This window comes from Hemitrygon akajei, chromosome 29 (genome assembly GCF_048418815.1).
Source record: "Hemitrygon akajei chromosome 29, sHemAka1.3, whole genome shotgun sequence".
Classification (NCBI taxonomy): Eukaryota; Metazoa; Chordata; class Chondrichthyes; order Myliobatiformes; family Dasyatidae; genus Hemitrygon; species Hemitrygon akajei.
In genome coordinates, this window is record NC_133152.1 from 15,526,202 (window position 1) to 15,553,728 (window position 27,527).

Genomic DNA, 27,527 nt, shown 5'->3' on the forward strand with positions numbered 1-27,527 from the left:
GTATATGATCCATGCTTGTTAAGTTATCTGAAGTATATACTATTGACTGGGAACTCCAAATCGGTCCATATCTTTGAAATATATTTTCTTTGATTTCTTAATCCTGAACTAGGTGATAATGGGTGGCGGCAGAAAGTATATGTTCCCAAGAGACACCCCTGATGTTGAATATCCGGATGAGTGGAAAGCTAATGGCTCCCGGCTTGATGGGAAGAACTTGGTGGAAGAATGGAAACATATTAAAAGGGGCAAGGTAGGCCAATAGTTCAGTCCAACAAACAGCTTTGTAAACTGCTTAATTTAATCATTCAGATTTATTCCCTATGCAAAACTCAGCAGGCCTGGCAGCATCCCTGGAAAAGATCAAAGAGTTGACGTTTCGGGCCAAGACTCTTCATCGGGGATGGCAACGAAGGGGAGAAGTCAGGATAAGAAGGTGGGGAGGGGAGGAAGAAGTGAAGAGCTGGGGATTTGATTAGTGAAAAAGATAAGGAAGTGGAGAAAGGGGAAGACTGTGGAAGAAGGGAAGGGGGTGAAGTGCCAGAGGATAGCTAAGGAGAGAAGGTGTGAGAGGGAAACAAGAATGGGGAGCATTCACTGGAAGTTCAAGGAATTGATGTTCATGCCATCAGGTTGGAGGCTACCCAGACAGAATATAAGGTGTTGTTCCTCCAACCTGAGTGTGACCTCATCGCTGCCGTAGAGGAGGCCAGGGACTGACATGTTGGAACGTGAATGGGAAGTAGAATTGAAGTGGGTGGCCACTGAACAGAGCGAAGGTGCTTGACAGAGCAGTCTCCAAATCTACATCGGTCTCACTGATATACAGGCGGCCACACTGGGAGCACTGGATACAGTAGCTGACCCCAACAGGCTCTCAAGTGAAGTGCCACCTCACCTGGAAGGACTGTTTGGGGCCCAGAATGGTAGTGAAGGGGGCAGGTGAAGCACTTGTTCCGCTTGCAAGGATAAGTGCCAGGAGGGAGATCAGTGGGGAGGGACGAACGGACAAGGGATTCGCGTAGGGAGCAATCCCTGCGGAAAGTGGTGGGGGGGTAGGGAAAGATATTCTTGGTGGTGGGATCCTGTTGAAGATGGCCGAAGTTACGGAGAATTACGTGCTGGATGTGGAGGCTTGTGGGATGGTAGGTGAGGACAAAAAGGAAACCTATCCCTTGTGTGGCAGTGGGAGGATGGGGTGAGGGCAGATGTGTGCGAAATGAAAGGGATGGGGGTGAGGCAGATTTCCTTGTGTTTGTGACTATAGCTGTCAGATGGTTAAAGTAGAACTCATTGACTTGGGCCTGACACCCAGCAGGATACCTTTGATCCCATCTGTACTATTACTGTTTATCTTGCTCAGCTGCCTGCAGACATTTTCTCCACTTGTTTTCCTCTCCCTCTTTCCCCATTCAAAGTTTATTTTTCAAATCTGTTTTCCCTTGATATCATTACTTCCTTTTAGAATATTGCAACTGTCCTTCAATTTTGAACCACACAGATATTCACGATGTGGTCTGCAGTGTCCAGCTCATATAATCTTTAAAGTGGACTTCATCCTCATTACTAAACACAGACCCAATCCTCCAGCACTTTGCATTAATCTGGGTCCCTTGCCTTCAGCTTCCTTTGTCGCACGGTGGCTGTGGTTTTGTCTATTTACACACACTAGACTGGGGCCTCCTGGAAACATAAGGGACCGCAGCTGCTAGAAACGGGCGCCGCCAACAATCTGCTGGAAGAACTCTGGTGAAGCAGCATCTGTGGGAGGAAAGTTGATGTTTTGGGTTGAAATGTTGCTGTTTCCTTTCGCCCCTCAGATGCTGTTTCACCTGCTGGGTTCTGCAGCGGAGTGCTTGTTGCTCAGGATGTCTCCTCACTTGGCTTGCTGCCAGCTATTGTTTGATTTTGCTTCTTCGAAACACCGTGAGATATTTAATTGTGTTAAAAGTGCAATATAAATTCAAGGGCATAGAAATCAGATTGTACAACATAACATAGAAATCCTACAGCACAATACAGGCCCTTTAGCTCACAAAGTTGTGCTGAACATGTCCCGACCTTAGAAATTACTAGGCTTACCTATAGCCCTCAATTTTACTAAGCTCCATGTACCTGTCCAAAAGTCTTTTAAAAGATCCTATCGTATCCGCCTCCATCACTGTTGCTGGCAGCCCATTCCATGCATTCACCACTCTGAGTAAAAAATTTACCCCTGATATCTCCTCTGTACCTACTCCCTAGCACCTTAAGCCTGTGTCTTCTTGTGGCAACCATTTCAGCCCTGGGAAAAAGCCTCTGACTATCCACACGATCAATGCCTCTCATCATCTTATACACCTCTATCAGGTCACCTCTCATCCTCCGTCGCTCCAAGGAGAAAAGGCCGGGTTCACTCAACCTATTCTCATAAGTTTTTGTTTTAGCATTATCCCTTTGAAAATTAATACTTTCCCCAGAATGAAAGGCCATAAAAATTATTTCTGTGTTGTTTCACCTCAGTCTGTAAAATTGACTGAGTGCTTCATGGTGTGAATCATGCTTATGCCACTGAGGATTTCATTATTATGGGTGAGTAAGATGACATTGTTCATTATGCAGTGTCCTTTATGGATCACTTATGGGTAATAGGGCATCATTGTCCTTCAGACCACCAGTAATTTTCCCAAACAGCAATGGACAAGTGCATCAGCTAAAAACAGGTCAGTTACTTCCCTTTAGTAATCCCACACCTTCCGTGAACTGACTCCATCTTGACACCCCTAATCTGTTGATAATGGAATTGGTTTATTATTGTTATCTGTACAGCGTTCCTTAAGGTTGTTATAGCTGAGGATGGCTCCCACTACCTATTAAACATTCCCAATGGCATGCGCCTCAGAGAGCCTCTGACAACCAAGTCCAGCTCCTTGCCTTCACATGTGACTCGGCTACTAAGCCCGGTGGAACCATTTCTACTGACAGGAGAAGGGGCAAAGGCGGGGTAACTGGTGCCTTAAAACCAGTCGCTTCAGGCAGATGGGGCTCATCAGCCATGGCTGGCAGCTCATCTAGGAGAAGTAAAACTCTGATCTCAAACCTCCGCTGCCTTGCAGCTATACCAACTCGTGGGGAAGGCTTCGGGAATAAACCGTGAGGGGGAACAACCCGGAGCTGGAGTCCCTAAGGCTGTCCTAAATTGAGTTCAACGCTGACTAGCAACTCCTGCGACGCTGCTGGTACCAAACTGTATCAGTCTGTGCCGTTCCTTTGGGCTCATCAGATGCGTGGAGAGGGGAGCTTGCTACATGCTCTCTATATCATACTGCCCAGGTTTGCGTATCTAGACCTTTTGGAAGCCACATCCATGGCTAACCCTGACAGACAGCGGTGTCACTCACCCCTCGCATTGTACAGCAATACAGTGAAAAACTTTTGTTTGCTTTCCACACAGACAGATCATTCCATTCAGAAGTCCATTAATGTAGTAAAAGGAAGAATGCTGAATATAGTGCTGTGTTTACAGCGATAGTGCAGATAGACAAATAAGGTGCGAGGGCCAAGACTTGGTGGACTGGGTTATTAAAGTTTCAACTTGTAGGGTTTGAGAATTCTCATTTCAAGACTCTGATTGAAGCTGTCCATGAGCCTGGTGGTAGGTATTCTTAAGCTTTGGTATCTTCTACCTGAACTTGGGTGGGGGATGGTAGGAGAGATTTCACTCCAATCTATAAAACCCAAGACTCTGAATCCTCACAATTTGCCACCAACTATTCAGTGTTTTGCCTGTGTCATATTTCTTTTATCTTCCACCCTCCTGGGACTTCGTTGCCCCAATATTAGATAATGTGTTGGTACATCCTGTATCTCTTCTTCTGCCTCCCCTCCTAAGCATTAGAGCACTATCCAGAATATCCCCACTTCCATCTAAACACCAGCCCACTGCTCCCTCCACTCAACCTCATCTAAAGCTTGGCTCTTTGATGTCTGTTTCTCCCTCTGTCTAAGGGGTCCAGTTTTGTCCCACACTGTAAATCGAGCTGACACCTTCGGTCATCTCACTGTGAAGCTCTTCTCTTGTCCACAATACTTTAATTATGGAAGAAACTACTATAATTGGAGATAATCCTGTTACTGAGAGCACCTGTATAACTGTTAAAATGTGAATATCACACCTGGCATGTAAACAACACAGTGTAAGTGGAACTGCGGATTAACAGGCAGACCTAAATACTGAACATTTCTTCATCAGTTAAGAGCTTCATTACAGAGGGTGAACACTTGTGATCAAGTATCTCAAAGCACAAGTTTACCATAAGGTAGAACAAAGAAAAAAAACCTCCTCATTATGGAGATGGAAATGTGATGAATCCAGTCCAGTTGCCTTGCAATAAATCCAAGAGGTGACAGTTAATTAATCTGATACATGGATGGACAGATGCAACTGTGAAGAAGCGATTTAGAAACCAGAGTCACCTGTGCCAATTCCAGGTTTTCCAATCAGAACATAGACAAAAATAGACGATCAAATCTATGACTTCTCATTTCCCAAAATCAATTGAATGTTGACATTCTGACCAGAATTGGGGCTGATTGCATGGATTAGTGATGTGATTGTTGTTGCTTGGTTCTCAAAAGGAAATTTTTACTTTTTTTTAACTTCTCGAAACTAATGTTAAGACAACAACAGATATTTACAATACTGCCATCCAAGATATATGTGTTTTGCTTTAATATGAGGGAACTAGCTGTTATTAGCTGGTTGAAAGTTCTCCACTCCACATTTAAATACGATTGCTACACTCCTGCCCCATATTTCCCCTCCCCACCACCCTCCTCCTTTAACGATTTAGAAGTGTATTGCCGTCTCCTGCAACGTTATTAATCTGCCAATTGCTTTTGTCTGGAAGTGAAGTTTTTCCCCAAATGTGCATGGTGTTCTGAATGAATATTTCTTCTGAAGAATAACAGGAAGATAAGTTGGTCTGAAAAACAACAAATAAAAACATTGCTAAGGCTGGAAATCTGAAATACAAACAAAAATGCTGGAAAAAATCCAGCAGGTCTGAGGAAAGAGAAACAGTTTAACATTCTCATGGTGGAGATTCTTCATTAGAACTGGGGGAGAGAGAGCGATTAAAAAGAGAGTTTGAAGGGAAGGGTGGACTGGGGTGGATGGTAGTGAGGGAAGGTTAGGACAAGGGGAACAACTGTAATAGGGTAAGGCCAGGTCTAATCGATTAATGGAGGCACTAAGAAGGTGATTATGTTTGTGTTATGTGTGGCTAATAGTGGGGCTTGGAACATGCCCTGCAGCCCAGGGGTATTAATAGAGAGAGAAAATGCCAAAGGGGTATTTAAACTACAGCAGAAATAGCAAGTTACCTTGTGTTGGAGAATTTAATAGTGAGTTTGAAAAGCTGCCTCCAGACAGATGGTTAGATGTTGTTCCCATTGGACCTCAGTATATCGTGGTGGTGGCATCCGTCAGTCTCGTGAGACCATGGATCTGCACCTGGAGTTTCCAGGGCGCAGGCCTGGGCAGGGTTGTATGGGAGACCAGCAGTTGCCCAAGCTGCAGGCCTTCCCCTCTCTATGCCACTGATCTTGTCCAAGGGAAGGGCACTAGGACCCATGCAGCTTGGCACCAGTGACGTCGCAGAGCAATGTGTTGTTAAGTGCCTTGCTCAAGGACACAAACACGCTGCCTCAGCTGAGGCTCGAACCAGTGACCTTCAGGTTACTAGTCTGATGCCTTGCCCACTAGGCCACGCGCCAGCACTACCTCAGTATATCAATGCAGAGGAAATGGTGGGAGTTGGAGTGGATCGAGAATTGAAGTTCTTCCCTGACCTGATAAGTCTTTCCACTGTTTCCTGTTGATAAGTTGCTCTGACTGGAAGATTCTGCATTGTTCTTTGTGGATAATACAATAACAGATTATTTTATTTCCTCAGAGAGCTCATTATGTCTGGAACAGGGAGCAGCTGAAAAAACTCGACCTGAACAAAGTGGACCACCTAATGGGTAAGCTACACAGGTTTTATATGGTGTAGTTCAGTTTGACTGTTCTCTGCTCGGAAGGAATTTAGCCTGGCTAGTGTTTTATAGTGTCCCTTTTCTGATTCCAAGAGGCAGCAAGGTGATCTGTATGATCTCAGTCAAGCTCAACACAAAACCTGAAAAGAAATGGGAGGCTTCTTGTTCTCAGTGGCTGACTGCTTTATTGATGGAGTTTTGACTAATAGTGGCTTGAGTATTTCCTCAATAACCTTTGGGGTTCTGGTGACCTGCTGCTATTGGTGGCCTGGCCATCATTTGTAACAGGGAAACTTCTTAATTTGCAGCTGTCACAAATTAAAACTGATGGATTGTATAAGTCTATTGAAAGATCCTTAAAAGTAATAGGAACTTGTGTTTATAGGGTGACATTTGTCACTACATGTGAGAAATCCGTATTCCTCAAAACTGTCTTGACTCTATATTCCTGTGTTTTTGATGTTGTAAGCATACTTCTATCTGCTACTTCTGGCAGCTCATTCCATATATCCACCCACTCATTATAAAAACTTTGCCTGTCAGGACCCCTTAAAATTTTCCCCCATCATCTTCAACCTATGCCATCTAGTTCTGGACTCCCCTATCCTGGGATAAAGACCTTATCTATGTCCCTTAAGATTTTATATACCTCTAAGAAGTCTCCCTTTAGACTGCTATGATCCAAGAAATCAAATGACCCTGTCTATCCAGTCTCTCCTTTTAGCTCAAACCCTTCAATCGCAGTACCTTTCCCATCTTAATCGCATCTTTCCTACCACTGATGACCAGAATTGCACAAAATATTCCAAGTGTAGTCACACCAATGCTTTGCACTGTTGTGAAATGATACTCCATCAAAATTGCAATGACAATAACATCTATTTCTAAGGTAAATATTGTCAAAGATACAAAGGCGATTTTCCCATTCTATTTTGAAATAGTGACTTGAGATTATTTATATTTTGTTTCCTAATGTTGATTGAGCTTAGTTTTGTCTCTAGGTAATACAATAGCCAAACACTGTTTATGAATACTGGTGATTGACATATGCTCAACCTATGTTTCTCTATCTGTCTCCCAGGACTTTTTGAATATGGTGACCTGCAGTATGAGCTGGAAAGAAATAAAACTTCTGACCCCTCGCTCGAAGAGATGGTAACAGTAGCTATTAGGATTTTGAGCAAGAATCCAAAAGGCTTCTTCTTACTAGTGGAAGGTCAGTGCATGGGTATCTTCCAGATGAAGGAACATCTTTGCTAGGGTTGAAATAGACCTTAAATGGAATTGAAATAAGCAAAACCTAAATTGCATTCTTTCTCTTCTAGTAAGACGCATAAGAATGTGAGGGAGTGGGAAAGAGAGAGGAAGATCAAAACCAGTATTGGGAACTGGCACTATGTAGCTCCAGGGACCCATGTTAGAACCTGACCTTGTGTGATGACTGTATGGAGTTTGGAAGCTCTCCCTGTAACCATGGGTTCTCCCTTGCACCTTAAGAGTGCTAGCTTGAAGGCTAATTGTTTACCATAAATTGTCCTTAGCTATGTAGGTGAGCGTAGCATCTGCAGGAAGTTGATGGAAGTGAGGAGAACTGCATGTAGGGTAAATTATTGGGAAATGGGTTGACTCAGAGTTGGCATTGACTGAATAGCTTTCTTCTTTCTCATAAGAAAATATGACATCTGAAAGATATGCATACTCCAGGAACTTGATAGCTTCATTCCTAGTATTTAGTACATATATCCTGAGAAGGACAAGGGTGCTGGACAACCATTAAAAAAAACACCACTCCAAGCACATTTGGAAATCATTTGCTGCTCTTTCAGTTTCAACTACTTTACGATCCTGGAACTCCTTCCCAACTGTCACCACATGGACCCTTGCACCATAAAGAATGCAGTGGGCTGTCAAGGTGGTTCCCATTACCTTGCTAAGAGACATCAGTGATGGACAATTAGTGGTGCCAACATCCAATAAATTAATTTTAGTTTCAGAGTGCATGAAACTCATATTGATCACCTCATTGTAATCCATTCAGAACTGAATTATAGTTATTTTCAAAGTTGGTTGAGTTAGGGTCAAGAATATGACAGGTTGGAACACCACAACAGAGGACAAGGAATCATACATGTCTGAATTGGGAGTATTATGGTTTAAAGTTTAGAAATAATAATATTAGAATAAAAGTTTAAAATATTTCAAGCTAAGATTAAGAATGTCACAGGTTAGATCTTGCAATATCATGAGTTGGGACTAGTTTTAGAAATGTCAGAGGGTGTAGATCAACTTGGGAATGTGCATGTGATAGATAGAGTTGGAGATGCTAATACTGTGGGTAACATCATTATTCTTTTCTAATGTTCACTCCCAATGGGTGACACTCTGCTTGAAACACAAAAGCAAAAAGACTTCTTTCAGATTTTTTGACAGATGGCAATAAATTTAGGATGGATGGATGAGACTGCCAACAATCTAAATATTCTGGTGTCTGAGATGCCTGTAGCTCTGTCACCACCACCTCACTCTCTTTAGAAGAGGAAATTAGAAGCAGGAAAATCCATTAAACTCAATGTGCCACTTTTAAATTACACACGTTAGCCACACGTTCCTGGCTCTGTGCACAAGGTTGACCTCAAGTTTTGGGCCTCAAGAAATTGATTTGCACAATGCTGTCTTTTTGGCATTCCAGAATTGAAAGTTGGCTGTACCTGGAGTAGAACTTGGTTCAAAATTAGCTGTTCTTGGAGCACTACATAATTACAGGTTGCTCACATTCACTCAGGATATTTAGTTGGGTGTTTCCTGATGTGTTTCTGAAGCTGTTTCTACATTAGTTGTGATTGGGATTATGTCATTCCCCAGACACCAGAACACTTAACATTGCTGCCTGTCCCTCCCACCTACCTTGAACCTCAGTGGGCAAAAATTTTAAAGGGAATATTTTTGCTGCTCCATTCCCAGTACAATGGAATTGGGTGTCAGCAAAATAGCCCATGATCTTACCACCCCATTAGGCCAAGATTTTCCCTGCGTATTCACTGTTGACCATACTCAGGATTAATCATTTTCAAAAAGACCATATGACACAGAAATAGAATTAGTGCATTCAGCCCATTCAGGATGCTCCGCTATTCCACCATGGCTGATTTTTTTTTTCATCCTTCTCAACCCCATTTACCTGCCTTCTTCTCATAACCTTTGACACCCTTGCTAATCAAGAACCTATAAACCTCCACTTTAAATGTACCCATTGACTTGGCCACCACAGCCATCTGTGGCAATGAATTCCCCAGATTCACCATCCTCTGGCTAAAGAAATTCCTCCTCACTATTCTAAAGGGATGCCCTTGGATCCTGAGACTATGCCCTCTGGTGCTACACTCCCCCACTATATGAAACATCCTCGACGCTTCCACTCTATCTTTCAATGTTCAACAAGTTTCAATGCGATACCTCTCATTCTTTTCAACTCTAGCATGTACAGGCCCAGAGCCATCAAACACTCCTCATGTGTTAATGCTTTCATTCCCAGAATCAGTTTTTGTGAACCTCCTCCCCAATGCCTTCATATCTTTTCTTAGATAAAGGCACCAAAAATTGCTCACAATACTTCAAATGTGGTCTATCCAATGCCTTAGAAGGCCTCACATTACATTATATTCTAGTCGTTTCGAAATGAATGATAACAATACTGTCCTTACCACTGACTCAACCTGCAAGTTAATCTTTAGGGAATCCTGCATGAAAACTCCCAAGTCCCTTTGCACCTCTGAATTCTGAATTTTCTCCCCATTTGGAAAGTAGTCCAAGCCTTTACTCCTCCTACCAAAGTGCATGACCATACACTTCCCATTACTATCTTCCATCTGTCTCTTCTTTGCCCATTCTCTCAATTTGTTTAAGTTCTTCTGCAAACCCCCTGCTTACACAACACTACCTGCTGCTCTACCTATCCTTGTATAGCTGTTCATAATCTGGGCGAGAAAGCCATCAATTCTGTCATCTAAATCACTGACATAAAATGTGAGAAGAAGTGGTTCCAACACTGACCCCTGCAGAACACCACTAGTCACCAGCAGCCAACCAGAAAAGCCTCTCCTTATTCCCACTCTTTGCCTCCTGCTGAACAGTCAATGTTCTTTCCTTACTGTGGGTTTTAACTTGTTTAGCAACCTCATATGGGGCGTGTTATCAAAGACCTTCAGAAAGTCCAAGTTGAACAACATCCACTGACTCTCCTTTGTCTGTCATGCTTGTTATTTCCTTAAAAAATTCCAAAAGGAAACCATGCTGACTTTGGCCTACTTTATCATGTTCATTCAAGTACCCCAAAACCTCATCTTTATAATGGGGTTCTAATCAGTTCCTTTGCAAAGTAAATCCCCTAATTGCAACACAATGCGCCAATCTCTGCACCACATCCTTCCTTAATGGGTGAAGCCTCCTCTTGTGGGTTGGCCTTTTGCTGATTCTCTTTCCTGGTGAGATGTTGGTCCTTCAGACTTTTACGCCCTTCCCAAAGTATTGCACGAAGTGTTCATTCCTTTCCTGAGTGCAGAAACTTTTCAGGCTTCTCTCTCAATCTAATGAATAAATATTTCCTTCTGCAGGTGGCAGGATAGACCATGGGCATCATGAAGGGAAAGCCAAGATGGCTCTATACGAAGCAGTGGAGATGGACAAAGCCATTGGGAGGGCTGGCACATTGACGAGAGACACTGACACATTAACAGTCATTACTGCTGACCATTCTCACGTTTTTACCTTTGGCGGCTATACATTTAGAGGAAGCAATATATTTGGTGAGTTCAGTAGCGGACTCTTAATAATTCGTTGAGTCATCAGCCTAAGAAAGGTGGAATTATTGAGAATAAAGACTCTCTTATGTTTTAAAATTGCTGCTGTGGATTTTGCAATAGGTTTACCTGTGTTCAAGTGAAAACCAATGCTCCTCGAGTGCATTTACATGTCAGCCTAAGTGTAACTTAAATTCAGTCTGGTCTGTCTGCTCAGCGTGTTGACTCAAACATTTGAAGTAAGTCATTCAAACTCCAACCCGCAGACCTCAGGGAATCTGTTAATGATGAGTTTCAGGATAAGAATTTTGCAGCGATTCTGCTGACAGTCCTTGTGCTGCTGCGAATTTTGTCAAACGACTTGTGGTTTGGAAGTCCACAAATTAACTGGGTGAATTGCAGAAGGGAATGTAAAAGCAAAATGTTTCCCTTTTGCACAGGAACTCAGCGCTTCATTAATTAAGCAATGAATTACGGCTGCACCCAGCTTTGTTAGGGATCCAAATTTGCTGGTGCCCAGTTTCCAGCAGAAGGGAACTGATTAGCATGAATACCTGTAAAAGTTTAATCTGAGTTGTGAGTTAATTGTCTTCATTCAGAGCAACCCTCCCCCCCCCTCCCCCGGTTCTTCAATGACCAAGATCAATCCTGCCCCCAGTATCATCTGTGTAGGATTTACGGGTCGTTCTTTGACTGTCTATGGGTTTCCCCAAATGCTTTAATTTCCTCTCATGCATGAAAGGTCTGTTGGTAGGTTAGTAGGTAAATTACCCTAAAGAACCTCAGGAGAGTTAATGGACATGTGAGAGAGAATTAGTTGCAGGGCTCGCTGGGATTGTCCCAGTGGAATACAGTATGGACGTGATGGGTTGAATGTTTTAGAAACATAGAAAACCTACAGCACAATACAGGCCCTTCGGCCCACAAAGTTGTGCCAAACATGTCCCTACCTTAGAAGTTACTAGATTTCCCCATAGCCCTCTATGTTTCTAAGCTCCATGTACCTATCCAAAAGTCTCTTAAAAGACCCTATCATATCAGCAACCACCATCGCTGGCAGCCCATTCCACGCACTCACCACTCCCTGAGTGAAAAACTTACCCCTGACATCTCCTCTGTACCTACTCCCAAGCACCTTAAATCTGTGTCCTCTTGTGGCAGCCATTTCAGCCCTGGGAAAAAGCCTCTGACTATCACATGATCAATGCCCCTCATCATCTTATACACCTCTATCAGGTCACCAGATGGATCCTCCATCGGTCCAAGGAGAAAAAGCCGAGTTTTGCAATAGGTAAATAGTTTTACTTGGGTTAACAGCTGCTGTTTTCTGTATGTCCACTGGGAAAATATACGGCCAAAGCAAGTAAATATTGCCCTTGGTTTAAAGAGTATGTGCATATTGAGCAGAAGTGAGAAATACCTGAATATTAGATTAGATGCAAAATGTGCTCTAATTTTAGCCTGAAATGTAGATGTGAGGAGGTTGAATTTTTCCACAGTGGAACAGCAACCAGTGTGAATTCCCAGTGTAAAGAGCATTTAATACATAATGGCCACCTGTATCGCTGAAATCAAACGGAGGTCACATGTGCAAGAATTAGAAACCAGCACAGGACAAGCCCTTATGTCAGTGGTTCCCAACCTAGGCTTCATGGACCCCTTGCTTAATGATATTGGCCCAGGGCATTTTTTTAAAAAAGGTTGGAAACCCCTGACCAACACATTGTGTCGAACCTTTAACCTACTCCAAGATCAACTTACCCCTTCCCTCCCAGGTACTCCTCCATTTTCCTTTCAACCATGTATCTATCCCAAGACCAACTCTCCCTGGCAGTGCATTCCATGCACATACTACTCTCTGTGTATATATAAAAAATAAATAAATCTTACCTCCTACAACCCCCTATACTTCCCTCCACTTACATTAAAATTATGCCCTCTTGTGTTGGTCTTTGCCACTCTGAGAAAAAGGCATTGGCTGTCCATCTATTTATGCCTCTTGACATCTTATACACCTGTATCAATTCACCTCTTATCCTCCTTAGTTCCAAAAAGGAAAGCAGTAACTCACCCAACTTTTCCTCATAAGAGAAGCTCTCTAATCCTGCCAGCATCCTGGTGAATCTCCTCTGCACCCTCTCAAAAACTGTCACACCCTTCCTATAAATAGATGACCAGAACTGAGCACAATTCTCCAAGTGAAGTTGGTTTGGGGGAATAACTACCCCCTGGGTTATATTGTTCTGTGTTTCACCTTGAAGGACAATGGAACTGTTATTCTTCAACTAACTCCAAGATTTTCCACCTTAAAGGGAAGAGTACACCAGGTCAGCAAATCAGAGCCTCCTTAACAGTGGACATCTTACTTAATAGTTTGCTGTACTTTTTTTTGATCTGTGATAATAAGGTCAGCATGAGGTCATGGTATAAACACGAGTGAATTTCACTTAAATTAATTTCCTGAATTCCATTTGGAGTTACCACTTTTGTTAATTTGGCAAGGATCTGACCATAGTTTCTTGAAGCAGAGAGCTGGGCTGATGAATCTGCCTTATGGTGTGGCAGTGTGGTTAAAAGGTGTGGTGAGTGTGGTATTTATTATACAATGTAAGAAAATTGCCCAAAACGGCAGATTATTTTCTACAATGTGTAATAGTAGGTACCATTTGGATAAAAATGTAACAACCATTTCAGAAAACTGGATGATGTAGAAGATCACAAAGATTTACTAGGTTTCCGCTAATCCTGTCTGATCTGCTTAGCATTTTCTACAGTTATAATCTCCATTTCACTGCTTTTACATGCTGTTTGGTGGTATTCTCTCTCCTAATTTCCCTCATTTATCTAGCAAACAATTGCATTCGTAAACAGCATATCACCTTAGAAATGCTGATCTCACTTTATTAGGGTAATTCCTTTTGTCTATTCCACCCCGTCCAACTCTCTGAAACTTCAAGCTAGCTTGTTTTCTCTCTTGTCCTGTCAAAGGATGATTGGGCTGAAATAAATATGTTATTTTTCACTTTCCGGAGATGCTGCCTGACCTGCTGAGTGTATCCAGCAATTTGTTCTTTTTTACATTTCAGATTTCCATCTTTGCAACTTTTCAATTTCTAGACAGAATTAGTGTTCAAGTACATAACATTTGTCAATGGATATGGCATTGTGTTGTTCATGGAATCATAGGGTGTAGTGACACAGCAAGAGCAATATATAAGCAACAGATATAGTGGTAACTACACAACACCTTGTGAACACTGTGGTGAGTGCAATGCTTTGGGCTAAATTATCAGAAGGATGGAGGCTATGTAGGCTGGAATGCAAAATAAAAGTACAAAGAAGATGCATTAATTTTGAGTGCGGTTTGAACAGATTCATAAATGATGCAGATTGGTTTACTGTTTTACTGCATCCCTTTTACAAAGCTGCTGTGACAGCAGCGTACCTTTTGTTGCCTCCCTTTGCCCAACATAAAACTGTTCATTGGGACAGTTAGCAGTTTGACCCTTCACTGGGAATTATTCAACAGGAAGCCTTTTACTGTTGCTGGAATTTTGCATGATGCAGCAGGACTTTGTTATTCAACCTCTCACATACATCTAACAAGCATTCTGCCAGTAAATGGCATTCTTATTCAGCAATATTTAACTGTGTGACAAACCTCACATCTGGGCATTAGTCAACTACAATATTGTTTCCTTGAACATTAAAACCCTGTTCTACATTCCATTATCTAAAAGTTGACGTTAGGTGGAACAACCTTAATCTACATGTTATTATTGGAGGTGAGAGTAGCTCTGGCTTGAATTTGATGTTGATAGAGAGGTCAGAAATGCTAAGACAGACTTTACCAACTATCATGTTGGGGCCATACTCCTTTTTCAAAGCAAAAGCCTTCTATCAGTTCAAGATGGAGCATCGCTCTACACTATGAGTGGTGGATGATAGCATCAAATTGATTTGTTGCCTTAGTCCTAATCCTAGTGCTTTGTGCCCAGTCCTGGTCTGTGATAAATGATAAGCTGATTTAATTTGTTGTATGTAATGCCTATTTCATTCTATTTGCATTCTGAATGCATTGAAAATAATCTCTGTATGCTAACTATATCCTCTAAATCTACAGTCCTTCGCTACTATATAAGACCTGCCTTCTCCCTGTAACCTTTGAAGTCCAAGCTAATCTAGAAACTGTCAGTCTCCACTTTAAATATAGCCAATAACTTGGCCTCCACAGCCTCCATATCTGAGGTGGCTGGGGTCTGCAAGTGAGGAAATTAAAGATCCAATTGTACAAGGATGCATTGAAGCCAAGTTCTTGAAGCTTATTAATACTCAAAGAATTCCAACAGATTTGTCAGGCAAGATTTCCCCTTAAGGAAGCCATGCTGACTTTGGCCTATTTTGTCATCTGCCTCCAAGTAACCTGAAACCTCATCCTCAGTAATGGACTTCAACGTCTTCCCAACCTCTGAAGTCAGGCTAACAGTCCTGTAATTGTCTTTCTTCTGCATCCTACCCTTCTTAAAGAGTAGAGTGGTATTTGCAATTTTGCAGTCCTTTGGAACAATTCCAAAGCATGGTATCATTCTATGTCCATGTTCTATGTCAACAATATGCACCTTATGTGCAAACTTCCATCGCCGATGTTCCTCTCTCTGCTACCTTAATGCAGCTTCTCCCCCACTGGTGTGCCAAGATGGTGGAACAAGTCTTTACATCAATGCATGGAGGCAACTGTAAGGGTTAACATCAAAACTAGATATCTAATATTTTTCTGATGGCATTCCATGCATTTTGAGTCCAGAGATTGAATCTGTGAGAGGAGAGCCGCTTCAGAAGTCCGGTTCTGGTATCTCTGCAATACTAGTGCCAAAAAACAACATGACAGAGGCTACAAAGCATTACTGAGGATAATATGAAGAGCCTGTGCAAGAAGTTTGATTTCATAGAGCCATCTGTTTCGTTGCTAAGTGATTTAAATTGCATTTTTCCTCCAGGAAAAAAAAACATAACAGTAAATTCTGGGTCACTTTATATTACTGGGGAAATTCCATCTTGTATTCCTGGCCTCAATGCTTTTAGAGCACTGCCTGGGATCTTACCTTGTGCTAGCAGTATCAAGCACTGATGCCCCCCACACAACCATGGTTTTGTTGGGTAAATGCACATTAGAACACTATTATGCTAAGTAACTTTGCTTGCCTCTTGCACTAGTTCCCCCCCCACCCAACCATCTTGCTCTTTGACCCCTAAAACACTCCTGGTCTGTTGGCTACCTGAACTTCTGATTACACACAACTCTGTCTTGACGAATGTTGGGGGAGGGGGCTCCTCCTCCCTCTTCAGGCTTGTTTTGAAGGCTTCCCTTTTTGTGTTCGTTGCACTGTTTCTCAGAGTTGAAAAGATGCCAGCAATAGAAACAGTAAGACAGCCCCCCCCCTCCAAAGTTTAGGGGTGCTGTCTCATTGAGAATTGTTTGGGATTGATCTGAGATCATGCCTCTGAGATCTTATATACCTTTTTATTGTTTGGAAATAAAACTTGACACATCAGATTGTTCCGAGTTTGTTGAGTTCTGGTGGTTAGACTCCAAAGTTATGTGACCTTTTACTGTAGACCCAAAGGATCAATGTCAGTGACATTGTCTTACTTCCCAGGTGGATGTAGATGTTCCCATGGGAACAATTCATATAAGTGTAACTCCCCCCAGTGCCATGATTGATGAATATCCTTGAACCCACATCCCAGTGCTGCTTGAGGGATCCAATGTATGTAAATTAGCCACAGTCTCCTCTAGTAGAGCAATGTTTAGATTTCCAAGACTGAGTAATTGCTTGGCTGTGAGATACTTTAGACCTGGTGGAGCCCACTGAGCAAAAGCAGGTTCCTTCCCATGGCTAAATACAAATTCTGTTACATGCTGTGTAATGGGTGGTGGTGATTCAATGACTTCCATTCCAATCCTGCAGGTCAGGAAGCATAGAAAGAGAAACAGCTCATGTTACAAATCCAGAATCCTTAAACAGAACAGGGAAAAAGAGAAAACAAATTACTTTTCAGTAGTAGAGAAAGTGGGAGAGGGATTGGTAGAAGCAATTTTTGTCACTCAAAGGGTAATTACCGATGTTAACCATGTATGTGCGGTGATATTCAAACTGCCTGGATTAGATGAGTGTGAATTTCTTGTTCTTGAATTCTCCTGGTAATATGAAAATAGTGATTGTGTGCTGATGGAGTGTATGTACAGAGGAACTGGACAGGAATGGAGTCAAAATTTGCCTTCATATTTCTATCACCTACTGCTCTCTTTATTTGAAAGTGGCAATTTTTTTTCCAGAATTTTAAAAATATAACTGAATAAAAGACTCAAAGCACATGTTGCAATCCAAGTTCCCCTTCACTGAAGCTTTCTGAATTCCTATCTCAGCTTTATTTTTCCTCTGAATAAGAAATCTCCTACACACACATGAAATTTGGAACCCCAGTGATGGTCGTATACTGAGCATCTTGATCAAAATGGGATGATCTGAAAAAGAAACTGGAGGCATAAAACAGATCTCCCTCCCCTAGGAGATAACTTCACTGTGGTAGATGTGGAAATGGAACTGGTGTGAGACGGTGTTATACAATTTTTTATTTAGTTAGTGGCTTTTCCAATCTCAGGCTGCCTTGAAACATATCAACGCCTCAGTTAAAACCAATTTTTTTCTAGACTTTTTAAATAAACTGAATACACCATCTCAACGCATTTGATAAGTTCTCAGTTGTGAAATTTGCCTGAAGTATCTCTGAAATGTAGATATAGTTGTAGAATACATAGGTGGGATGCCCATGATGTGTGGTGGAACAGTCTGTGATGTCAACGTGTGCCAGGTAATATTGAGTGATCTGTTTGTAACTCTAATGAGATTCACCCACATAACCCTCTGAAAACAGTAGTTCCGATTTTAAGAAGTAGGGCTTACAAGTTGAACACTGTGAACGTCATTCACAGAAATTCAAAGTCATAAAGTCATCGGGGATCAGGTCATTTTTCACCTCATTCTTTAGAATGGAATCCAGTGAACTCCTACAGTGACTTCAGAAGCCTTTACATCCCATCACTGATGTTTCTGGAATTTTCATGGACAAATAAATTGGGCTGAATGGGTTTCTCACTCAGATCACCAACCTCATGTTCTTGTTATCTGAGTTAATAAAAGATTTCAGAACTTAAATATTAACCTGATTCCTAATGAGGGTGATCTATGAAGAAAAAGGGCATTAAATGTGAACATGAGGAAATCTGCAGATGCTGGAAATTCAAGCAACACACACACAATGCTGGTGGAACGCAGCAGGTCAGGCAGCATCTATAGGAAGAAGCACAGTCGACGTTTCGGGCTGAGACCCTTTGTCAGGACTAACTGAAAGACATTAAATGTGTATATTTTTCTGTATCATGTTTGATGAAATAACAGGAATTCACCTAGCCAAAGTTGTGAAAACTTCTCCTTATGCCCTGAGTAACTCACTGTTCTGAACCCCTGGGTCCTGTATTGGTTGTATTTTGGGGATTATATTGTTTGTACCATGATTTGTGAGGTCTGTACTGCATATAGTGTAATCCATGAGGAAGGAATACACTCCATGCTTTGAGATGTTGTATTCAGTTTATTAAAGAAAGTCTGGATACAGTATAAAATTTATAGATTTAACTAAGGAGGTTATATATTTCAGGGCATCCTCAGATTGTAAAAGGAGCTAATTAAATAAAATATTTTCTAGCACTGTCTCACCCCAGTTCCATTTCCAAATCCACCACAGTAAGGTTATTTCCTCAAGGACAGGGATCTGTTTTCTGCTTTCATTTCATCTTCAAATCATCTTATATGTGTAACACTGACATATAGACTTGTAGGATCTGTATTACAATTGATGTAACTAATAGGGTATTACTGACCACAGTGGGGCTTATACAGAGCCTGTAGGATAACCGGTGTAACCCATATTATTAAAAGCAATGGGATGTGACTCTGGTAAAATGACCTGGACTGATGTTATTGATTGTACCAGTGTGTACTTGAGTGCTGTTCATAGGTCTCAATTTTACAGGCTCATCTTTTTTTTCTTCCAGGCCTTGTTCCCTTTTTAAGTGATGTGGACAACAGGTCATTCACCTCGATATTATACGGAAATGGACCTGGCTATGTAGTACAAAATGGAGAGAGACCAAATGTTTCAACTAGCGAGATCAGTAAGTATTGAGAAACGAGATTAACATATAGTAACCGGGAGTGCTTTCTCATAAGAAATCCTTACCTGTGAGATGTTAACTAGATGCATTTAGATGTATCTAGCTCACAGATCTGGAATTCTTTGCACTTGTAAAACATCTTGTCAAGTTCATAGTACATTTATTTGCAACATTAAAATTAGAAGACACAACATGCTTCATGATCAATTGCAATAAACTAAGCTAATTGTGCAATGAGATGAAGTTAATTAGCTTGTAATAATGGTGTCTATGGGGAAGAGTGGTCATAAAATGACAGAACTTTTCAGTACAGTTCGGTTAGGTTTGAAACTAGTGTCTTAAAACTATACCCAGCAAACTACATTGGATATTGGGCAAGTTGGTCAAGATGGATTGGAAAGACGGATTTTTAAAAAAATCAAGTAGATAAACATTAACCAGGAAACTGAGAATAGCTCTTTAAAGTTATAACAAAAACAATTTTACCCACTTGAGAGGGCAAAAAGACATTAATTTGTCTTGTTATCTTTGCTATAGAGGAAATGCAATGGTTGTTGGGATGCTCGGTCTCTTTTATTAGGAACATTGAGTAGGTTGGGCCTCTCCTCTTTTGAGTTTAGGAGAATGAAATGTGAGCTAATTGTAAAATATAAACTTCATAAAGGATTTGACTGAGTAGATACAGGGAGGAAGTTCTTCCCTGGCTGAAGAGCTCAGAACCGGGAGGAGGAATGAAGGTGGGGACAGGGAGGACACAGTCTCAAATAATGGTTCGGTTATGAACACGACGAATGCTTCTTCTACAAGGGTTGTAAGGGCTCAGTCCTTTAATTCATTCAAAACTGGGATCAAAATATTTTGTTCTCAAAAGAGGTCATCAAGGATATTGGGAAAGAGCAGGAAAATAATCTTGCGGTAGATCTGCCTTGATCTTATTGAGGGGATGATCTTTTACATCAGTGACATGTGGTTGGGTGTTAGCTCAACCTTTGTATTCAAGCTTCTAAAAGAAGATTTGATCCCACAGCCTTCTGACTCAGATCTGTCACTAAATGCAGGGGTAAATTGGTCTCACTAGCTCCTGAGTAAGAGGCAGCTACTTGGTTCTTTCCCCTGGATTGGTATTCCCTTCTTCTGGAACTGTGGCTCCTGTGTCTCCGTGCTCACTCCAAGCAATGAAATGAAAGATGCAAATAAAAAGACTGTAACAACAAAACAGAAAATGTTAGAAATACTCAACAGGCCAGGCAGCATCTGCGGGGAGAAAATAATTAATATTTCAGATTGATAATCCATGTGATCATCTGAATGAGGTGACAGTAGGCTGCCTTTGACATTATCTTTGACATCCCAGATCAATAGGTAGAAATTAATAGGAGGAAAAGAGATGCTAAAATTTCTTTTAAAGTAGGATTTGCCAAAAGCCAATTAATTAAGAATATTTAATGCTTCTAAGTTACTGTTAATCTAACCTGTAAGAATTAGATTTTCAGAAATATTATGGCAGTGAGAGTAATGGAAGATGGTGAATCAGAGTGTGGGCAGGCAGTCATCATGAAAGAGAAAGAATTGGAGGGGTAGGCTTCTTAATCAGTTCCCAGTCAGAGAGTGAGTTAGGTTAGATCTAGACTGATTATATTTCGTTGCCTTGTCACCATGCCTTTTTTGAATTTAATTGAGGACCCAATCACTGGTATTGATCGTGATAACAAATGTAGACCGGAGCAATGTGCTACAGAAAAGTCAGGACATTCTGCTATTGATTACCTTTGGTGGGGGGGGGGGAGGAGAAAAGTGTAATAAATGAATCTGTTATCTAAGGCTGCTCAGCTGTCACTTTATATTCAGTAATAAAGCATGTGTACCTGTCCAGAAAAGGCTTATTCTAACTACTTTTGTTGTGTTTTATATACCTCCTCCTCCTCCCCTCTGCTGCCTCACATCCCTTTCCTTTTCCCTCTCTGCTCTCTGTCCATTCTTTGTTCTCTTTTCTCTTTCTTCTACTTCTTTGCTCTCTCACTCTTTTTATTCTCTCTCTCTTTCTTTCCCTTGCCCCTCCCTTTGTTTTCTTCTTCCTTTTGGTCTCATTCCTTGCACTCTTCCCCTCTCATTCTCCTCCTACATCTTCTCCTCCCCCCCTCACCCCTGCTGCTTTGTCCACTCTCCCCTTGCCCCTCTCTGTTGCTCGACCGGCCTCTCCACGTTCCTTTCCAGGCGAGAACCATTACCTGGCGCAGTCGGCCGTGCCCCTGAGACAAGAGACTCACGGCGGAGAGGACGTTGCCATATTCGCGAAGGGTCCAATGGCTCACCTCTTCCACAGTGTGCACGAACAGAACTACATACCACATGTGATGGCGTATGCAGCCTGCATCGGACAGAACAAGGACCACTGTGCTGAACTCAACACGGTGCCTTGTGACAATAGTGCATGGGTTGCTCAGGGCACCAATGCCGTTTTGTTAGCTCTGCTGGCACTATTGACCTGCGTCTAGCACCACCTTTCTCTGGGACTTGCTGCAGGATGGATTGTCCTGTTAGTCAGGAATCCCGCCCCTCTCTTTTCAATGCAATGGTTATAGTTTCTGAAGTATTGTGGTCAGCGGGAAGAGTCATGGGAAGGTTTTGGTGCATCTATATGAAGTACTCATTAGCTGGGGCTTTCCTGATGACAGTGCTCCGTGGAGCAAGATGACCAATTCCCCTCAAACCCCCACCCCCACCATCTTCCCTCACCTCCTTACCTTCCCACACAGCCTTAAATTGAGACCTATAGATAAAGGCACAAACCTTAAACAAAAAAAACCACTAGCTAACTACGTAGCAAAATAAAGTTTTAAAGGTAAGTTCTAAGTGCGGCCTCACTTGTTGTAGCTGGTTTTCTGGAGAGCTGACTCCAAAGGTTTGCTGGATCCTGGATGGATAATGTCCATGTTTAGAATACTGAGCGACCAGACCCTGAAGGCATGGTCTTTGTTAGAGAACGAGGTCCTCCTAAATTGGCACCGACACTCAAGCAAACCCCCAAATTGACCTGAATCACTGTATGAATAAGAGCAACTCATCATAATGAGATTCCCAAAATGTTGAAAAAAAGATCATATTTTCTTGCAATAGTGCTGGACAATCTCTCCATTTTCCCAAATGGAGATGCTATTACATTAACCATTGTGTTCTTCTCGAGCTTAAAGTGCTTCAAAATACTTAGCAAAAGGATTAGGTGAGGGGTGGGTGGAGGAAATATTAACTGTTGTCTAGTATGATTTGGTGCTATTATTTTAATGAAGGAAGCTGTCCCTTGGTGCAAGCCATTTTTTTTGGGATATGTGTGACTGACCTAGTTACCTTTTTGTTATGGAGGAGCAATCTAGGACAAGTAGTTAGATTATAGGTACTCCAGGGAATAAACCTTGCCTCCATCACCCTAAACCCTAACCCAAAACATAGTGGCATTTGCGAAGATGAATACAATCCATTTCCTGTGGATTGCCATTTGTTGAGCACTTAATGGGAAGCATCATGAGGGAATAATGATTTGCCTTACTTTGGCTTCAGACGACAGAATGATGCTAGAGTAAGGATTTTTCAAATACTGGATAGGGCAAAAGCTAAGGAAATTACATTTACTGATCTGTTTCATAAGTCAAACGTTCCTCAGGTATTGTGAACAGGGCACTAGCTAAACTTTGGGGCTCTTGTACCAAGCCATTAAGCATTACTCTTGCAGAAGACCCTTTTTTAACGTCTTTATACCTTTTTAAATAGTCATATGAAGCATCTCTGTAACAAAAATAAAAACTTTCGAATGCTAGAAGTCTGAAATAAAAGCAGGTAACTCTGGAAAAACTCAGAAGGTCAGGCGGCATCCACGGGGAGAGAAATACAGTTGATATTTCAGGTTGAAGACAATTCATCAGATCATTCTCCAACGTGAAGAATTAAATCTATTAGTCTATCCATTAATGTTGCTGGACCTGTGGAGAATTTAGAGCATTTTTATCTTTTTATCTCTGTTCCATAAATTGGTTCAATCTCAGATTAAGTCAAGGGTCTGCATGCGTTTTTAATTCTTTACGCCAATTTCCACTCATATGCATTTATCAGTGAGGTGGAATCCAGATGACTATTAGTATTGGGAGCTGTGAGGTAACCTGTGGTCATAGCTGGGAATTGGAGGCTGTGTAAGGGCACCATTGCTGGGAATACATTCAGTGTGTCAGGTTTGACAGCTATGATGTTCTGCTCTGTATTATCACAACTCGTGATTCCCCAAAGGAGCTCGAACACAATTTTCAAGGTGAAGTTTTTTTAGACAGGAGTCCTGAATATGTCTGTTCTGCTTTAGAACTCATTTTGGCTTCACCTTTCAACTTTCCCATCAGGACATGGGTTACTAGCAGAAGTCATGGATTTGAAACGTACAGAGATGTGGATAAGGATAACCTTGCTTGTCATCCCCTCGAAACATTATTGAGGAGTGAAACATCACAACATTCAAAACATTAAAAATAAAACATTCTGTAAATCTGATATAAAATATCTTTCCGATTATGTTCACTTGTGTTAACAATGTACCATTCTGAAGTTACAAAAACCTTTTATAAAATAAAATGTTTTGACTGTTTTATCAAATACTTTTCACAGCCTCATTTCTTTCACCGTCTGGCCATTGAACTCACAGATTTCTTTCATTCTTACATATGACCAGATGTTAAAACATCTGATTGGCAAAAAGGTCTCCTCATGTCGGGAAGACCACATCATAATCATTAAAGTAGCATCTTGGAATGCAGTGCATATACTGAATATAATATTGTGTTAGTAATGCTGAGTACTGAACCATTTATCTGAGGCCAAGAGTTCAATATCAATCTTGGCATCTGAGGATTAATTAAGTGCTCCAGAAAGACAAAATGAGCTGTGGTAGAACTGCAGGAATGTTGTAAAAGTCCATCTGATTCACTAATATATTTCAGGGAGGTGGGCCACCCTTCCCTAGTCTGGACCATATTTCACTCCAGACTCACAGGAAATTGGTTGCCTTTTAACTGCCTTCTGAGGTGTCTTTAGAAGTCAGTCAGCTCAAGGGTAATTAGGGGTGTTAATAATTGCCAGTCTTGTCACTCATGCATCCTGTGCATGGATTAAAAACAGCACCAAACCAAAACTGAGGCGGTCGGGGGTGGTGGCTTTAGTGTCAGATCAGCTGCCTCTTTTTTTGAAAGAGAAATTATAAGCTGCATTTCCCAGTTATTTTTCTGCTTTAACACAGGAGGTAACCAGGACCTCAGGTTAACTTTCTGTCTATAGATGACCGCCGTGATTGGACAGTCAAACGCCTGGTTCAGAGAGGAGAGCGTTATCTTTGAGCTCCACCCCTGTCTTCTGGGACATCCCGTCCCTCAACCCCACAAGGGAAATGAGATCCATGACTAAGCTGTTTAAGAGGTGGCTAATATATCTCAAAATGTCAAAATCACCAGCTCCAGACTACAAATAAAGCTGCTGCTTTTACTAACTGTGCCCCAATTAGACCAAAAACCAGTCCATTAGAGCGATGGCTGTCAGATGTTTCAAGCAGAAAACTCTGTCACTGCAAATCACTTCTCATTGTCTCCCCTTTATGAGTATACAACATTAATGGGCAAAAAAGATGCTCTGCACGTTCATGGCAGTCAGTTCTGTGGGGACCAACATGTGGCCTGAGATCCTACCTATTCCACAGATGGGTCTGTCTGCCTCGAGGAGTGGGCCTAATTGGTCCTATGGGAAGTCTGTCCTACTCAAGCAACATCCCATTGGGATGAGGGTATCTGGTGCTGGATGCTTTGTACCGCAGGCTAAATCAATTTGATATGCTGGGATAGGTCCACGGATTTTAAGGTGGAAAATATGGCCCCAGCAATTAAGAGAAAGAAACCAGTAATATCACTCATCGAGACTAACGGCAGTAGTAAAACAAATGCCTGAAAGGTGTGGCAGGCCATCAGGATAGAGACTAAGTAAATGGACGTGGATTTAGTAGGTATAGTAGAATATAAAGTGGAAAAACGATAAGAACATAAGGAATAGGAGCAGGAGTAGGCCATTTGGTCCATCGAACCTGCTCCATCCTTCAATAAGATCCTGGCTGATCTGGCCATGGATTCATCTCTACCTACCTGCCTTTTCCCCATAACGCTTAATTCCCCTACTATGCAAAAATCTATCCAACCTTGTCTTAATTATATTTACTGAGGTAGCCTCCACTACTTCATTGGGCAGAGGATTCTTCAGATTCACCACCCTCTGGAAAAAGCAGCTTCTCCTAATCTCCATCCTAAATATACACCCTGAATTTCGAGGATATGTACACTAGTTCTAGTCTAACCTACCAGTGGAAACAACTTTTCTACCTCTACCTTATCTATACTTTCATAATTTTATATGTTTCTACAAGATCTCTCATTCTTCTGAATTCCAGTGAGTACACTCCCAGGTGACTCAATCTCTCCTCATAGTCTAACCCCCTCATCTCTGGAATTAACCTGGTGAACCTCCTCTGCACTGCCTCCAAAACCAGTGTATCCTTCCTCAAGTAAGGAGACCAGAACTGCACGTAATACTCCAGGTGCGGCCTCACCAATATCCTGTACAATTGCAGCATAACCTCCTCGCTCTTAAATTCAATCCCTCTCTAACAGTGAAGGCCAGCATTCCATTTGCCTTTTTGATAGCCTGCTGCATTTGCAAACCACCCTTTTGTGATTCATTCACAAGCACTCCCAAGTCCCTCTGCACAGCAGCATGCTGCAATTTTTTACCATTTAAATAATAATCTGCTGTTTCATTTTTCCTTCCAAAGTGGATGACCTCGCATTTACCAACATTGTACTCCATCTGCCAGACCCTTGCCCACTCACTTAACCTATCTATATCTCTGTTTGCTCTTCCACCTAATTTAGTATCATCAGCAAACTTAGAACACTACATTCATTTGCCCCTCTTCCAAATTGTTAATTTGTATCGTGAACAGTCGCGGGTCCAGCACCGACCCCTGTGGCACACCGCTCACCACTGATTGCCAACCAGAATAACACCCATGTATCCCAGCTCTCTGCTTTCTATTAGTTAACCAAGCCTCTATCCATGCTAATACATCACCCCCAACTCTGTGCATCCTTACGTATCTTATGGATACATCTATCATGTGGCACCTTATCAAACGCCTTCTGGAAATTCAAGTAAATAAACTTCATCTGTTCTCCTCTATCCGCTGCACTCATTGTATCCTCAAAGAACTCCAGGAAGTTTGTCAAACAGGACCTGTCTTTGCTGAGTCCATGTTGCGTCTGCCTGATGGATCCATTTCTTTCCAGGTGCCTCACTATTTCATCTTTATTGACAGCTTCAGCATTTTCCGAACTATGGATGTTAAACTAACTGACCTATATTTACTTGCCTTTTGCCTATGTAGTTTTTTGAACAGTGGTGTAACATTCGCTGTCTTCCAATCCAACGGGACCTGCCCAGAGTCCAGAGAATTTTGGTAAATCATCACCAAAGCCCCTACTATAACTTCTGCCATTTCATTCAATACCTTGGGATGCATTCCATTAGAACTAGAGGACTTATCTATCTTCAGGCCCATTGATAGCTATTGCATCGAGGTTCTCACCTCCCATCGCGTCCATAACATCTCTCTTTGGCATGTTAGATGTGTCCTCCACTGTGAAGACCGACACAAAATAGTCATTCAAAGCCATGGCCATTTCCTCATTACCCAATATCAATTACCCCCTATTGTCCTCCAAGGGACCTACATTCACTTCAGCCACCCTTTTCTGCTTTATATAATTATAAAAACATTTTTCTATCCATTTTTACATTTTGTGCTAGTTTATTTTCATAATCTAGCTTCCCTTTCTTTATCGCTCCCTTAGTAGTACTTCGTTGCTTTTTAAAGTTTTCCCAATCTTCCTCTTTCCCGCTACTCTTGGTGACTTTGTATGCAGGAGCTTTTAATTTGATGCCTTCTTTTATTTCCTTAGTTACCCAAGGCTGGCTCTCCCCACCCTTACTGTCCTTGCTTTTAACTGGAATATACTTTTGTTGAGCACTGTGAAAAATCTCATTGAAAGTCTTCAACTGTTCCTTGACTGTCCCACCATATAGCCTGTGTTCCTAGTCTACACTAGCCAAATCCTCCCTCATCCCATTGTAGTCTCCATTGTTTAGGCATAATTCACTGGTTTTAGATTGAACTCTTTAACAGATCTCTGGAGCTGAGTGAGGTTCCGACTTGCTTCAAGTGCTCTACCATCATCCCGGTCCCCAAGAAACCCACCATCACAGGACTGAACGACTACAGACCTGTCGCACTGACATCTGTAGTCATGAAATCCTTTGAACGCTTGGTGTTGAACCACCTGAAGACCCTCACCAGCAGCCTGCTGGATCCCCTGCAGTTTGCCTACCGGGCAAATAGGTCAGTAGAC

The 27,527-nt window shown here is 41.8% G+C and overlaps 1 protein-coding gene across 2 annotated transcripts in view; it reads left to right on the plus strand.

Annotated features, from left to right (window-relative positions):
- Positions 1-23,682, plus strand: part of alpl (alkaline phosphatase, biomineralization associated) — a 74,426-nt gene extending 50,744 nt beyond the window's left edge. For both annotated transcript variants that reach the window (XM_073031720.1, XM_073031721.1), the window contains 6 exons: positions 113-253; positions 5,937-6,006; positions 7,100-7,234; positions 10,629-10,820; positions 18,931-19,050; positions 21,265-23,682. In XM_073031720.1, the coding sequence (XP_072887821.1) occupies positions 113-253; positions 5,937-6,006; positions 7,100-7,234; positions 10,629-10,820; positions 18,931-19,050; positions 21,265-21,545 (939 nt within the window). In that variant the 3' untranslated portion in view covers positions 21,546-23,682. The remainder of the gene's footprint in view (positions 1-112; positions 254-5,936; positions 6,007-7,099; positions 7,235-10,628; positions 10,821-18,930; positions 19,051-21,264) is intronic.
- The last annotated feature ends 3,845 nt before the right edge of the window (positions 23,683-27,527 follow it).